This window comes from Perca fluviatilis, chromosome 4 (genome assembly GCF_010015445.1).
Source record: "Perca fluviatilis chromosome 4, GENO_Pfluv_1.0, whole genome shotgun sequence".
Classification (NCBI taxonomy): domain Eukaryota; kingdom Metazoa; phylum Chordata; class Actinopteri; order Perciformes; family Percidae; genus Perca; species Perca fluviatilis.
The window spans coordinates 19492245-19508440 of record NC_053115.1 but is presented as its reverse complement, the minus strand read 5'-3'; the positions used below and the strand labels follow the sequence as shown (position 1 = coordinate 19508440).

General features: G+C 39.0%; 1 protein-coding gene across 1 annotated transcript in view; it reads right to left on the bottom strand.

Moving 5' to 3' along the window:
• gnai2b (guanine nucleotide binding protein (G protein), alpha inhibiting activity polypeptide 2b) overlaps window positions 1-16196 on the bottom strand; it is a 55360-nt gene that overhangs the window by 20307 nt on the left and 18857 nt on the right. The window contains exon 2 of the mRNA XM_039797206.1: window positions 415-457. Within this exon, the coding sequence (XP_039653140.1) occupies window positions 415-457 (43 nt within the window). The remainder of the gene's footprint in view (window positions 1-414; window positions 458-16196) is intronic.

The following is a 16196-nucleotide window of genomic DNA, read 5'->3' as shown; positions in this document are numbered from 1 at the left end:
TGGGTTCGACTCTGACCTACGGCCCTTTGCTGCATGTCATTCCCCCCTCTCTCTCCCCTTTAATGTCTTCATCTGTCCTGTGAAAATAAAGGCCTAAAAATGCCCCAAAAATTATCTGAGAAGAGACTCATCAGGTGGAAGTGTGGTAAAGTTTGCTCTTATTAGCCAGCATCAGGATTTAAAAGTTAATGTACAGCTGAAACATTTTCTTACAGTCCAAGGAAAAGAGAACAACAGAAACACAAGTTGACAGATTATTTGTTCTTCTTTCGTGAAACAAGTATTATTACAATCAAGACACCATTATTTCATAGTTGAAACACTTATTTCAAGGTGGAGAATACATCTTTGGGTGAAACCGAAAAAGGCAAACATAAAGAAAAAGTAAGACAAAAATTGCTTTTTGTAACTTACTTCATCTGCTTTACAATGGTACTCTTCCCAGATTCCCCAGCGCCTGTTGGAACATTAAAACATTAGAGTTATTTGTTGTCTTTGTAAGTGGAACAGGGTTGAACTTTGGGTATGCTGTCTCTGCTTTGAAAAAATGTGCGACCTAGTGATGTCCAGCCACTAACATCACATTTTGACTTGTGGGTTGTCTGGTTTATTTATGTTTCCATGTCTGACAACATAATGTACAGACAGAAAAAAAAAACGTATTCATTTCAATGTTGTTTCACTGTGATAGAAGAAGGGTGGAGGGATGGTTTCATTTTTTTTTTTTAAAGGTTTAATGCTTCATGGTAGGAATACTTTTCTCAATTTACAAGTACATGATGAAAGAAAGATCCTTTAAAGGTGGCTTTGCATGTTTTAATCTAATAAGTACAAATTTCATATATTTTCCAAAGCATACCATAGATGTGTATAATGATTTTTTCCTCTCCAGGCAGAAACTGGTTTCTATTCACATCAGTGAGCTCTGAAAATCAACTTGCAGACACTTGAGGTAGGAAATCAATCACTGTGAACTATTCACAACCTATATAGCTTTGTCAAATTTATCATCTATCTAATCTCTGAAATGTAAAGGTACTTTGTGCAGTTTTTGTCCACTGCTAGAGCTATGAGCAATGTTTTTACGAGTTTGTCCCCATTTTGCTTGTTTGTGTTTTGACACTATTCCGCTGATTTGGTTGGTGGCGTTAACACCACAAATGCAAGGAAGACTGCAAGCTAGCAAACATGGTTGTACACAATACAAGCTTTACATTTAAAAAGCAAACAATTGTATTATGTGGAAGGAAATGCATTGATCGACGTTGTTTAGTAGACCTATTTTGGTGGGTTACACAGAATGTAAACTTTGTTTGTGCACAAACACACACACCACAGGGCACCTTTACTTTTTATAGTGTCAGGACATAAACTGCAATCAACAGAAACCGGAAATGAACAATCAGTTTAAAATAATCTAGGAATTGATACAATTTGGGAAAATGGTGATGGAAAATATTTACAGTCATGAGCTGAAATCAGTAGTATGGATGGAAGACACCTAAAAGGGCAAGGAAAGTCCTAGTTCTGTGGATTAAAAATAAAGAATTAAAGATAGATTACTGTAAGAATGAAAACCTTAAGAGGATTAGAACTGAGACAGCCAAGTGATTTTTTTTCTGTGTCAGACAGTAGAGAAGTCATCATGCACAAAAACAGTTTTTGTTTCTTTTCAAATAATAGTTGATATCTTGTTGAAATGAATGAGTCTGAGTCTTTTGGCATTTCCCTTGTGCTGTCAGGACCATGCCACCATGCACTGTCCCTTCACACCACCTGACCCAGCCCTGCCAACAAACATTAGCCCAGCCCAGGGCTGATGGAGCAAGTGGGACCAGCAGTAATGTCAACACTCATCATATTCATACACATCCAACACTTTTCTGAGTGAGAGGGAGGAACGCAGGGGAAAGGGAGGGGTGTAAAAGCAATGTCTGGGGCTGCATTCACTGTCATATGAATGAAGGCATAGAGGTAGCTGGAATTCAAGGTGATTTGTGTCTCTATGACAAGAAGTAGAGCAACCCAACACACACAAAACAAATATTTAATTGAATACAAATAACAAATAATATATGGATATTTATTATTACTGGTACACGTTTCCGGGTCATTTTCACCTTCTCTCTTTAATCCTTTTTTATTCACAATTTATATCTGAGTGAATCCTGATGCAGAAAGGTTTTAATCATATTTAAAGCTAATCAAGATTAAATTATGTAACTAGGCTGGTGCTTCTATTCATTCACCATTCTATCTCTAGGAACACAAACTTTTATCACAGCTAGTAAAGTATCTTCTTTTAGATCTACTTCTATCTGTAACATCAAAGTTTTCTTTTATGGGATAAATATGAACAAATAATATGAAAACAGCCTCATATTTATAGGCGCTTGTTTGAAAATAAAAGTCCTGTAAAGTGTGTAGTGGAAAGTGGACTCTCATCTGTGCACACACAGATGCATAAAAGGTCACCTTCCTGACTCCAGAATAAAACTCATCCATTAATATTTCAAGGTCCAAAAGGGAGGTGAACACTTGAGCAGCAGTAAAAAAAAAAAAAAAAAAGGAGGGCACCCTCATTCTTTATGCTCAAGGTGTTTAAAGGTCCAATGTGTAGGAATTTCTCCCATCTAGTGTTGAGATCATATATCGCATTCTACGGTAGCCTTCATGCTTCAAAAAGCCGGTCTCTTGCTCTTTCTAATATCCTTTTTCTTTTTCCGGGCGAAGAAGAAGACTCCTGTTCCTGAAATTTGGATTTTGAATACGTACGGTCCTCCATGTTTCCTTCTTCAAACTTGCCGGGGCCGGGAAGCTACGATACCCATTAGCAGCATTAGCATCACCTGTGAGTAGAGCTGAAGATCTTTGCCCGAACCCGACGGGACCCGACGGGTTCGGTAAGGTTCGGTAAGGTTCGGTCTTGATTTCTATTATTTTACACGGGCTCGGGCCGGGCTCGGGCTTGCGCTTCGGGTTGCCATGGTAAATGAGCGGTCAGCTGATGCGTTTCGATTAGCGTGAAATTGGATCCTGAGGAGGTGAAACGGAGGCTGGTCTCTGGAGGAGTTCATTAATTTCGGTGTTCCAACTTCCAAGTGGCCTGTAGCCTCTGTTAGTCATGAATAAATGATGTTAAAACATGTATAAATGACTCATTTTTTACGAAAGACAAAGGAGCTGTGTGCGTGCGGCGCAGTCTCTTTTTTCTTTCTCTCCCTTTTCCGCTGAGTGGTGAGTGTGCCCGCTCGCAGTGTGAAGCGCGTGTCCGCGCTATTCTCCGACACTCTAATGACTGCTGATAGACGGCCTTTTGTACAGTCGGGCTGTAAACGGGTTCGGGCTTTTAAAAGGCTGTCAATAAAAATGTACTTGTCGGGCTCGGGCCGAACTCTGTCGGGCTCGGGCCTTTTCGGGCCGTACTTTTAAGGCCCGATTACAGCTCTACCTGTGAGTTTATCATGTGACAGTGAAAACGTGAAAGGCGGAGCAGTATGTCCTGTATGTCCCTTACCGGCTAATGTATTTCAAGATGGCGCATGAATATGGAGCGTCTACCCCAGTTCATGCGAATGCAAATGTAAAATTTCAAGCCAAAAGGAATACTTGGAATTGATGGTGGTGGTAAATATTCAAATATTCATTTGATAATGAACAACTAAACACATTACACACTAGGAGACACGGCCAGTCTTCTTCTGTGGAAAACCTTTGAATTGACTTTTGATTTTGTATCAGGTCATCTTATCGCAGCAGCCAGAGGGCAATAAACTGTGCTATACAAACTTACCATTTTTATTCATCTTCACTGCAGAATTTATCATAAATCATGATTACTGTTTTAATTATCTCTTTCTCTGTGTTAACATGAAAAACAAAACAAAATATATTAGAGCTTAGCCGTTGTTTTTTTTGTTTTTTTTTAAGGCACATACTGATATTTGGGAGTTTAGATAAAAATATATCAGCCAATATGTCTATAACATATAACACAGCACCGGTGCATGTTCTCCCTGTGTTTGAGTGGTTTTCCTCCAGGTGCTCTGGTTTTCTCCCACCATAAAGATATGCATGCTAACTCTTGCCACTGTACCTTGACTAAGTACTGTTGCAACAACTGGAGTGGTCCCTAGGTGCTGGACTATGGCCGCCAACTGCTCCTAATTAGTTTGGATGGGTTAAATGCAGAAAACAAATTTCACTGCACATTGTACGATTGTGTGTGTGACAAATAAAGATTTGTTCTTTCTACTAGCAAACACATAATATAAACATTTTTGAAAAGGGTTAGGATAATTTGTGGCCAAGATATGTACTGGGTGGGACATGTTATAGCGGAACAGGACTAAGAGTCTAAAAGAACACTAGCAGCTCTATGATACTGTATTCGTGCACTAGTGGTGCTTTGAGCTAATGCTGACATTAGTTTGCTAACATGCTCATAATGACAGTGCTGATGTTTAGTATAATGTTCACCATGATCACCATCTTACAGTAGTTTAGCATCTTGGCATACTAACATCTATTAGCACACAAGGTACAGCTGAGGCTGATGGAGATGTCGTTGGTTTTAAAAGTGTGTAGTCATAAACATTTCAATGTTGGCATGATGATGGCACTAGATGAAAAATTAAGGGATCGCCAAAGTTGTTAGAATTCATCCTAAGGGGAACATGAATGTCTGTACCACATTTGAATGGCAATCCATCAAATACTTGTTGAGATATTTCAGTCTGGACCAAAGTGGTGGACCGACCAACACTGACATTGCCATCCCGAGAGCCACGCCTCTAGTGTGGCTGAAAACTATAATCAACAATAATGCAAATTTAATGAGGTAGTGTGTTGTCAGCAAGCCAGTAATATTAACATTAAATATTCAGTACTGCAGAACTTTATTAGCTACTTACTGGACAACTTTCATACCAGTAAAATATATCTGTTAGCTAAAATTGGCCGATGTTAGTTCACTGATATATCAGAAAGACTCCAAAATTATACAAAGTGTGATAAGAGCTGAGCCATTAATCCAAAAATATTTTTGGGTGTATATAGAGTAACTACAGGACTCTGTAAATAAGAGTGATTATCGGACAATGATGCACCTCTTTGTAGTCTTCTGAACACATTAGGGAAATCTGTTTTATATTTCTCTGAGAGGGCAAAAACCTCGGTCTTAAACTCGGTAAACAGTTTAACTTATTAAATTATTCATGATAACAAACAGGCAGGCCATTAATTTATCCCGATGGGACACAACCAAACATTGATAATTCAGGTACTGACATTTATGACTGTTAAAACAACACTTAATCACAAGGGAACAAAAAGCCGCTGCACAGGATATTAATACAGTTTTATGTGCAAAAAAATTACTAGATGCATATTTGATTTCAACAACTGTCTCACACGGAGCTCAAATATTGACATGAGTAATCAGTGAACAATAATCTACCCAGCAGAGAAGATCAAACACTATTGCTAAAAACATTCAGTTTAGCTATTACGAATAAATCTACAGAATATTCTAAGTGAACAGATGTATCCAACCAACAGTGTTGATGCAGGAATGAACACTGATTAGTATCACAAAGAGTTGTCTGTGTGCTCTGCTGGCAGGGTGGGCAAGCTCTTTTCTTTGTGTCATTGCAACAGACTCAGAATCCCTTTCTGGCAATGAGAAGATGATGCCACCTCTTTCTGTTTCTTCAACCCTAACTATTCATACTTGTTTCTGAGTTGGTTTTCAGTGAGCACCAGAACCCAGAGAATTGATAACAACATGATTTGTAGCATGAGGAATGGGGATCACAAGTGCTCAGGCTACAGAAAAGAGAACCATCTCTCTAAAACACATCCAATACTCTCCCAGATCCACTCACATCCACAACTTGGCCAGGGTCTCAGTTCCCCATTGCTGATGACACAAAGCCTCCATTCATGGACTGATGAGATATCCCGATTGTGGAAAACACACAAACATCCACACAGAATCTCACAGGTCAATCACCTGTCAACTAGGGGTTTAACAATACATTGATCTGGCTCAGTATATCGATTCACTGATCCTTGATTCAATACCATCAATGAATATATCTAGGTTTTATTTATTAGATAGTGCAGATAGACAGAAAAGGGGGGAGAGACACGCAGCAAAGGGCCGCGGGTACATATCTTTTTAAAGATGCAACTTTATTTTGAAATTTCCACTTTATGTGTATTCTTTTTATTAAAATGAATAGTTTTTTTTTCATTTAAATGGCTGGAAGAATTCAGTAACAACATTATAAAATCATATTTTAGTTGATTTTTGGGTTAATATAAACGGAACTGATTATATTAAAGTAAATGGGCATTTGATATCCTCTCATATCGATCGAGGGCCCCTGAATTGAATTTGTATCGTGGTAGACTTTGTGATGTTAACAAATATTTTACCCTTGTCCAATGAATCAATATAATATTGTATCATTATAAAACTTTACCCCCCTCCTGTCAACCAGGCCACGCATGTCAACCTACATCTGATCTACTGTATAAACAAGTGGCTGTTATAGTGCTGAAACACTTAGTTGATTAAAGCTGGTAGGCATTATATTTTTGGCATCATTGCGCAAAAATTCCATATTAAGCTTTCAGCATATTGTTATTCAAGTGGTCTGGCAGAAAGTTAGACTTCTGCACCTCTGCTTGGCTCTGTTGTCAGGCTTAAGACAATCTAGCTGTGACTTTGGCCAATCACAGGTCATTGAGAGAGAGTCATACAGAGAGAGAGCTGCAGGAAGCGTTCTTACTCTACGTGAAATGCTCACGTTTTTTGTTGTTGTTGCTTTCTACTTACTGCAGAGTTAATTGATAAGTAAATTGACAGAAAATTCATAGACACAATTTTTACAATTGACTAATTGTTTAAATTATTTATCAGGCAAAAATGACAAATATTCACTGTTTTCAACTTCTCAAACATGAGGATTTGCTGTTGTTTTCTGTTTTATATCATTGTAAATCAACTATATTATATCTGGGGTTAGGAGAGTTTGCAATTTAAAGAGGACGCCTTTTGTTCTGGGAAACTGTGTTGGACATTTTATTGCAAATTATGACATCATATTGGCTAAATAATTAATCGTAAGAGATAATCAACATGATAATCAGTGATGAAAATAATCGCTATAGTTGCAGACATACACTATTGTACTTATACCCTAACCAAGTTATGCATTTTGAGTCTGACTGTATGGAGTCAAACTGTCTTGAGTAGCTGAAACATTTTCACATAACTTTAAAATCCATACTGTGTAAAAAAAAAACTTCACTGAAGCATAACAATACAAAATGTTTAATAACTTAATCATGCAGCAACCTGTGTTTGATCCATATGCTTTACTTATGAGCTTAAGGGCCACATAAGTCATATTATAAACTTGCTGAGAATAGCTGAATACAATGGGGAGGAGGTAAAAATTGCTCTGGTGTAGCTCACAGGGCACAGATTCCCTTTGGTAAAGCTGACACAGTACCACCTTAACCCTGTAAGGTGTGGAGATACTGAGCAGGAACAAAGCAGCATATATCCATCAAAAACTAATAACACTGAAAGTAATTAATCACAATTTAAAATACAATGACATGGAGGACAATATGGAGGAAAGCTTGAGGAGAAAAAGCACTTTTATCAAATGACAGTTAAACAAACGGACAGATAGGAGGCACTGACAGTAAAGGTGTACAAGAGTGACAAATGAGCAGGAGATGGTGGGGGAGGATGACGATGCGGAGAAACTGTGAGCATGTGAGCGGACTGAGCATGGAGGGCACCGGTCAAGAGAAAAAGTGGTGGGACGAGAACTAACACGAGTGCCTGGTACATTCATGATTATTCATAACAGATTATCTGCCAATTTGCACATAAATACAAGTTCAGCTGAAAGTCCAGCAACTACAAGCAAAATGAAAAGCAAGATTGTAACGCAGGCTTAATATTTAGAGTGTTGCATTGAGTGACAATGAAGTTCAAAGCATTCAGTGAGCAGCAGCAGGCAATCACTTGTTTTGTTCTTGCTTTCTGCATCACTTTACTTTAAGCAGATTAGTGGTTTGCTTTACTGCAAGGAAATGCAAATATGAGCAAGTGTCAGGATGGCAGACTGTTTTATAGAGAACTCTGTAACTCATCATCCCCAGTGCAGACTCCTCCTTGCACACCTCACCACTAAATGACCTAGTTAATACTTCCCAAGAACCTTTTCTAATTATGGCATTAAAACCAAAATGAGTGAATCATTTTTACAGGTTGTTAATTTACAATGTTAGGTGAGTAATTTCAGGCTTGTGATTCTAAAATGTATCTCTCTGTAAAAATTTAACAATACAGAAAAGAAAGAAAGCACATCATAACTAGCCGGCCGGCTAGTTAGCTAGCTTGCTTGCTAGGAGGCTTAGTTCTCAGAAAATACTCTTTAAAAGTGAATAAAATAGCTTGCCAGCCTACTTACTGGAGTTCCACAACTACACATATCCTATCTCGGCTCTATTATTTGTGTCCCCTTCAAAAATTGCTCTTAAGAAATGTTATGTATATTGTCCCCTCCAACTGTTAGATGAAATGTATGCCTTGAGGGAAATAACCAGAAAAGGGCAATTAAAAAAAAGCTGTCTCACGGGAAAAAAATAAACTTGTCATGGCACATTTAATTACTGGACAAGTTAGTGAGGTCCTGCTCCGGCTGCAGGCAAAACCCACTCAGCTTGCTCTACGTGGAACTAAATTCTTATTTGCAAGCAGCATCATTCTGACTCTGAAGAAAAATACTAGCTATTAGCTAAGAGTCATGCTAGCAGCAGCAGCATGCTAACTTGCTCACAGTGACAATGCTAACACCTAGGCAGGTGTTAACCATGTTCACCATCTTAGTTTAGTGTGTATGTTAAGGGTCTTCCAATCCATTTAATAAATATTGAGATATTTCACTGGATAAGAATGACCTGCTAAACCTGCTAGCGGTGTTACCTAATGCTTCATCTTCTGGGGACCATGAATGTTTGTACAACATTTCATGGCAATCCAGCTAATAGTTGAGACATTTCAGTCTGAACCAAAATGGTGCATTGGCTGACCAACACTGACACACACACACACACACACACACACACACACACACACACACACACACACACACACACACACACACACACACACACACACACACACACACACACACACACACACACACTAAATCCATTCTGCTATTTCAAAACAATATATCAGCATCCTTGGGAGGCCTATAATCACAAACACTGTTTCACATCTTTGTGTCACACAGCCCTATGCTTTCGCATTTCTTCTGTGGAGACATGTAACAAATCACATCAGCACAGTATGCCAGCATCATAGGCCATCTATTGTTTAAGTGACTGCCATGGGAGAATGACTCACTTGCCTGGCTTTGACACGATTCCTCCTTCGCTCTACATTGGTATCACGATTGCTCACATCCAACTAGCTTTCACAGCCATTTAAAAGGTTAACCTCCTCTGGGCGTTGATGACAATGGGCAAAATACACAACAATGAGGCTGTTGCTATTTAAAGCCATGTGGCAATGTAGTGAGGGAGCTGACTGACACAAGCAGACATGAGTAATTTGTAAGTACAGTTTTCTTCCTGACCCAAAATGTGAAGTTCATCTGGGTATACATTATCTGATGTATAAAGGTCTGTAGTAGCAGGAATACATATTCTCACTACTGTAATGTGAAATCAAAATTGAATATAATGACTAAGTGACAAATGTGCACAATAACTTAACAAGACACAGCAGCATTAGTATTCAATAAATTTTGGCCATTGGAAGCCAACTCTAATATGTTTTCTGAAAACCGTGATAGTTCACAGTTATTGTGCATGATCTTTACAACCAACTAACTCCTTAGCTTAATCATTAAAAAGGGGAGGTAATACTGTATATAATGATAAACCCACAGAGAATTATCACCCAACTATTTAGTTCCTCTCAGTTCTACGGAGTGCATAACTTAAGTTGTTTCAATTTAACCATTTTGGTTTGTTCTCACCACTCTCATTTGCATTGTTTCCAGCAAGAGCAGGCAGTTGCAAAAAAGCTCTATAAATTCACTGTGCACTACCTGTCCAGCAACCAAATGGAAGCCAGCCAATGTAGTGACTAGCTGCTGAACATAGTGGAGCATTTAGCAGCTAAAGAGTCAGATATTTCTATTAGTGGTTGTGACCAAAACAGAGCAAAATTGACAGTAAAGGTTGAAAATGCAGTCATAAACCTCATGAAACACAGAAAACGCAGCAGAAACAATTATTAATACATTAAAGGATTGAGTGCATCTGCTTAATGTTGAACTGAATAATGCTTATGAAATCAACCTGACAAAGCCCCTTTCACAAATGCACTACAAACCTGAAATTATAGACATTACCCAGCAGAGATGTATGTGAGAACGCAAATGTCCGTTGGATCAGACATCAATCAGCCTTTAACCTGCTAGTTCCCTTGTACAAACTCGTGCAATCCCTGATTGAGATCATGTGTGAATAGAGCAGCACATTGTGCGGAGAAATCACAGCGAGCGAGTGGGAGTGTTGATGACCTATCTATCGCGGCTCGCACGAAAGCAGAAAAAAATAAACATCCAAGGGCGAAGAAGAGTGATTTACATGAAGATGGCAATGAAAATGTCTATCTGGTGAGACAATGAGTTTCGGGAACTTCTGTCGGATAAGGGCCAATGCTGAAAACACTGGACAAATTCAAGGACCGGCAAGAGATTTGGTTCTTTATGAGGAACGGCTCTGTGACAGCGGTGTAATACATGTCATGTCCTGCCTCCTGCACGCTCTACCCAGGCGCCACCCTTGCATAAACCAAAAGGAGTATTTCTAGTAGGTGAGAACGCATCTGATACGGACAATCTCCTGTTGTGTGCTACATGTTCGCATGCGAAACTCCAGAAAATGTTGGGACCTGATACTTCAGGCATTGTCTGGAGTTTATATGAGAAAACGGCTGAAGACTACAAGTCTATTCTGTGAGGACATAATGGTCAATATACACCAAAAACGATGGTGTTAGATGAAAGACGAACTTTCTGATTCTTAAATTATTACATTGTTTAAGGCAGGAAGGCCACAATGTGACCTAAATTATTTAGGCAACATTTCTAGTACATCAATCACTCAGTTGATCGTGTGTGTGTGTGTGTGTGTGTGTGTGTGTGTGTGTGTGTGTGTGTGTGTGTGTGTGTGTGTGTTAATTCAAGAAACTCATTTTTAAGTGGAACACACTTGGTTCTAGTCCATTGCCCTCTGTCAGCAGGCTGTAACTAACAATCTCATATTTTTCACCCAGCCTGCAATCAAGCCTTTCTCTATCCTCTTTTTATTAGCCTGCAGATAGTGGCAGTCTTTGAATTATTTCATGCAGCTACTCCACCGATTCAGGCTACCAGACAGGGAACAAAGACCTAGATTAGCTCACTGTATCACTACATACAGGTTCTAGTGGGTGACTGTCTACAAACTACCATCACAAGTGTTTCAGCCAGCATGGCAGCCAGCTCCCCTCTCCCTCCAACCTATTTCATATGCAGAGTGAAAAAGCGATGGAGGAATTTTACATGGCTGGATACGGTATAGTAAGTCATCGCCTGGAGTGGAAAAGTAGGTCATCAGCTTCACAGGGAGCAGTGGAGCTTACTGCTTTGCTCTGCAGAGTATGATGCTTGCTGCGCTCTGGCTGTGCAGCCAATATTAACAGTATTTGATCCTGTGTTATGTGTGCTCACAAGCAGTATCAACACATTTATGTGACCTGGATGCTTAATCTATACGCCACAATTCTACATTCAAAATTGTCAACGAGCATCTTTAAGCTACTGCAGTATTCTTAAAGAAAAATCAATGCAGCAAATCAAGCAGAACACTATGTGTCAGATACGAAGGAAGTGATGGTAGTTTAACAGATTGGAAGCAAACAGCCTTTCATATATCTGGTGCCTACAGTAAATATTCAGATTCACTTCTGCAGCTAACAATTAAAGTAGATGAACAAAAACAGGTGTAGATTTTAAAGACTTATGTCTCCTACATTCTGGGGAAAAAGAGCATCGGTGAGAAACAACAGAGACAAGTGGAAGCTTATTCTGATGCATGCAAATTAACAAGAGCACACTGAGAGCCCCATACAAACATTAGAGAGGCTGTAACATGACATCTATCTAGATATGTATGCAATGCAGTCAAATCAATCAGTGCTGCCTGAGGAAGAGCACTGAGCTTATACAGTACTGTATGAAGAGTATAGCAGAGACACACTTCATTACGTCCTTTAATACAAGTAAGCACACCTTTACTGTTAATCCTTTTAGACCTTAGTGCCTCCTTCAGCACATCACCCATCTTGCTTTAAATGAATGCCCATCAGCAGTTTGTAGTGTCATCAACACTGCTCTTAACTGATTCATACATTTCCAATACAAGGGGCCATTCTTTGTCAAATTTCTTTCTACATGGTCTCCCATAGCAGTTTAAAACACAAGCGAAACACATTAAGTCATTGCTAAGCTAGTGATGCCCGTCTGTGTCTCCAAGCCAATGATCCAACCACTCTTTACATTTTAAGAATTCATGTGCTGGATGTCTCAAAACGTAGTACATCTTAGCAATATAAAGTCTGAAGTAAATCTTTGCCATTTCCACCAAAGAAGTCTAACATTAGATCATGTGTGGGTGATTTATCACAGTGATCTGATCTTTCAGGATGAGGTTATGAATGTAGCAATAATTCTTGCTGATTCTTACATTTAGGAACATATCAAAAAAGACTTTCTTTTCTCAGTCAACTTTGTAATTTAAATTATTTTATATTTTTCAGAATAGATCAGTGCTGCACAAAACTCCCTAATCAATTGTATCTCTGCTGCACTACTCAGTTTAGAACTGCTAGTAAGATTTTATTATATTTTAAGCTTAGGAAGTCGTGGCACCTGGCTAAATTACTTACATTTCTGCTAATAGTCTCTAGTACTTGCAGCAGTTCCAGAGTGAGATGGGGAGAGGGTTGAAAGTCTCCAGCAGAAATTGAACCAGAGATAGAGGGAAGATAACCATTTATAGCTAAAAGTTACTTTCTGTCATAACTGAATGCTGAATTAATTTGCATTTCCAAAAACAAGGTGTGAAATCTGTTATTATCATTAGTACTTTCAAAAATCTTAACAATGGGATGAGCAACCTTCTAATCCCTCAAGTATGACCCTGCATATACTGGAAAATATACTAGAAAAAAGGAGAGCGCTAAAGATAACTTGAAATAGAAATCGTTGGAGGGATATGTACTTGGATAGCTTTCTGACACTGATCTAGTCATTATCTAAAGCCTTGGCTCAGACACACTAGCAGGGAGCAAAATGCTGAGCTGATATTACTTCAAGAGAAACTTTTGCACATATTCACTCTGCAATTCATCACAATACAGGTACAGTTGCCAACAAACTACTTATCTCACAATAAAAACTGGTTAAGCTCCAAAAAATAGGTTTCATTAAAACATAGCTTAAACTGAGGCGACCTGGTAGCTCACCTGGTTGAGCATGTGCCCCACGTACTAAGGCTCAGTCCTTACCGCAGTGGCCCAGGTTCAATTCCAACCCGTGGCTGCATGTCATCCCCCTCTCTCTCCCACTTTCCTGTCTTAAACTGTCATATCCAATAAAAGCAAAAAAATTATAGTTCAAAGTGAAGTTCTTTACCTAAAAACTTTATAATTGGCATAACTTTCTTATGGTGGGTATTTCGGTACCAAGGTAAATACATACTTTTTGTTCTTGTTTTTCCACGTATTTGACACTTTTATACATTTGAGTCTCTAAAGTGCCTGCAACCCACAGACTGTGAAATAAGACAACCAAGTCAGTTGTTGCCTGCCTAGATCAGAAAACATGGGATTCAACAACCCATTCAGTTTTGGCTCCCCTTACTATAGCTCCATTATTCGGCTTCGCTGCTCTGTATTAAAAAAAAGGTACGGACATGGAATGGGGGGACCGAGTTATTCCGCCATTAAGCCGGCATCAGAGGCAGCAGAGCCAAAAACGGAGCCAAATCTACTTCTATGTAAAAAAAAAAAATCAAAACAGGGGCCATGATTGACAGCATTGACAAATTCGGTCTTAAATTCTGGATTATGTCCATAAAAAGGTATTTAGATGAACTATTCAATAACAGGATTATTATTATGACAAAAGGCCTCTCAGTAGAGCTGATTCCACACTTTGCTATATGTGACGGGTTGTCGGAAGTATCAGGTATCACACAGTATGCACACCAATCACCAAGATAATTTAGAACAAAATCAATATGTACCCAGCCTTGCTTGAGTTCCTACTAATTACACTAATCCAGTGAATGCGCATGAATTCTTATCATCAACGCATCACAGCCACTGTTCCATAGTTTTTAGATGAAAATTCAAGATATTTAATATGTTATGAAAGCCAGATAGAAAAGGTTACATACAGATAGTTAATATTACTACTTAAATCAGTCTAGAGCCCCACTGAGAAATTGGCTGCTAGTAGCTGATCGACAACATATCGGTACCTTGCATTTATGTCACCCTTTAAGCAACAGGAGATGCCAATGGCATGCTTAAGTTATTTTAGAACTAGTTTCTCCATTACAGTGTGTCCACCAGTAAGCAGTGACACATTTATTTTTGTACTGTAAAATGTCCAACTCACTACATACTATATCTTAGTCCCAAATATTTAGAGACAAACAATTCTTATCAAAATGTTTGTTCATGTAATATGTTTAAGTAAAAACAAAAAAGAATATTGGTAAACCCAAATATCTTTAATATCTGTAGCTCCATAAATTCTGGCTGGCATTACAGCGTAAGATAGTGCTAATCAAAACAATATAATCTCTTTATTCAATTTGGCAGGGCCACTTTTTGAAAAATCTTAAGACTGATTATTCACTGTAGAAACAGAAGCTTCCCACATGCTAGTATTCAGTTTCTGAGCCCTGCGTTTTAGGAAATGAAAGCCTGCATGAGATACAGACTTTATGGCGAAGATTATGAGAATCATGGCTTTCCCTTTCCCCTTCCCCTAATCAATCCACTGCGCCTGGAAAGTGATTCTACGCATATCCAACCATCACAGCTGGTGTTTGCCTTGCAGTCATTCTGCTTACTCTTCTACCTCCCTATGTTTCCGCATACCATCATGTCAGCTTTTACTCTTACACACACTGAACTCACACACACACACGTCAGCAAACAGATGAGACATCCGCAGTGTCGGGCAGCTGCTGCAGTGTTAGAGGGATCCTATAAAACCATCCTGCATTCTGTTGGCACACCAGATTGTTAGGAAAGGGAGGGCTGTGCTTACACCAAATCAGTTGCAATGGCAAAGAGTGCAGTTGTGCTTATGTTTGTATGTGCTCAGACAAGTTTTGATAGCTTTGGTTGGCCAAGGAACACAAAATCTTGCAATGCAATGAAGGGGCACTGAAAATGAAATGACATGAGTGCAGTAGTTGTTGCTACATAGCTTCATCTTTGAAAGCATGGTAATTGTAATTTATAAACTCACCTTTGCGTGCACATGTATGTGCTTCCGTGTATTTGTGTCGGGCAGGAAAAAAATGTATATACACACCTGACAAATTCCCACTTGGCCATGAGGTGCTTGCTGTGTGCAGCTCTTTTATTACTGCTGACGATAGTGCTAATGGCTGATATGACTGGAGAGATATTGTGCCACATCCACCAAGAAAACATGCCTAAATGCTGGTTTGTGTTGGTCGGACCACTCAGAGCCGGTAGTGAAATGAGTAGTGTCCTTGCATGTGCATGTACCGGAGTAGTTGCCATGGTTACAGCAGCACATTACCTCACCAGAACTACATTACGAACATCAACACATTTACACGTTTGTGTGGGCCGACAGAAGAAAAACTATAATACTCTTAAACCACAGGCTCATTCAGTAACAGCTTTTCCTTTGCTCTTTGTTGCGTTTTTAAGTAAACAGTGAAGGGATGAAGATTGAGACTGAGAAGAGCATTGATAGTATTCATCTACTTTGCTTTGTCCGTTTTATTTGAAATAGTCATGTATAGATATTAAATGCCAAACAATGTCACAGAGA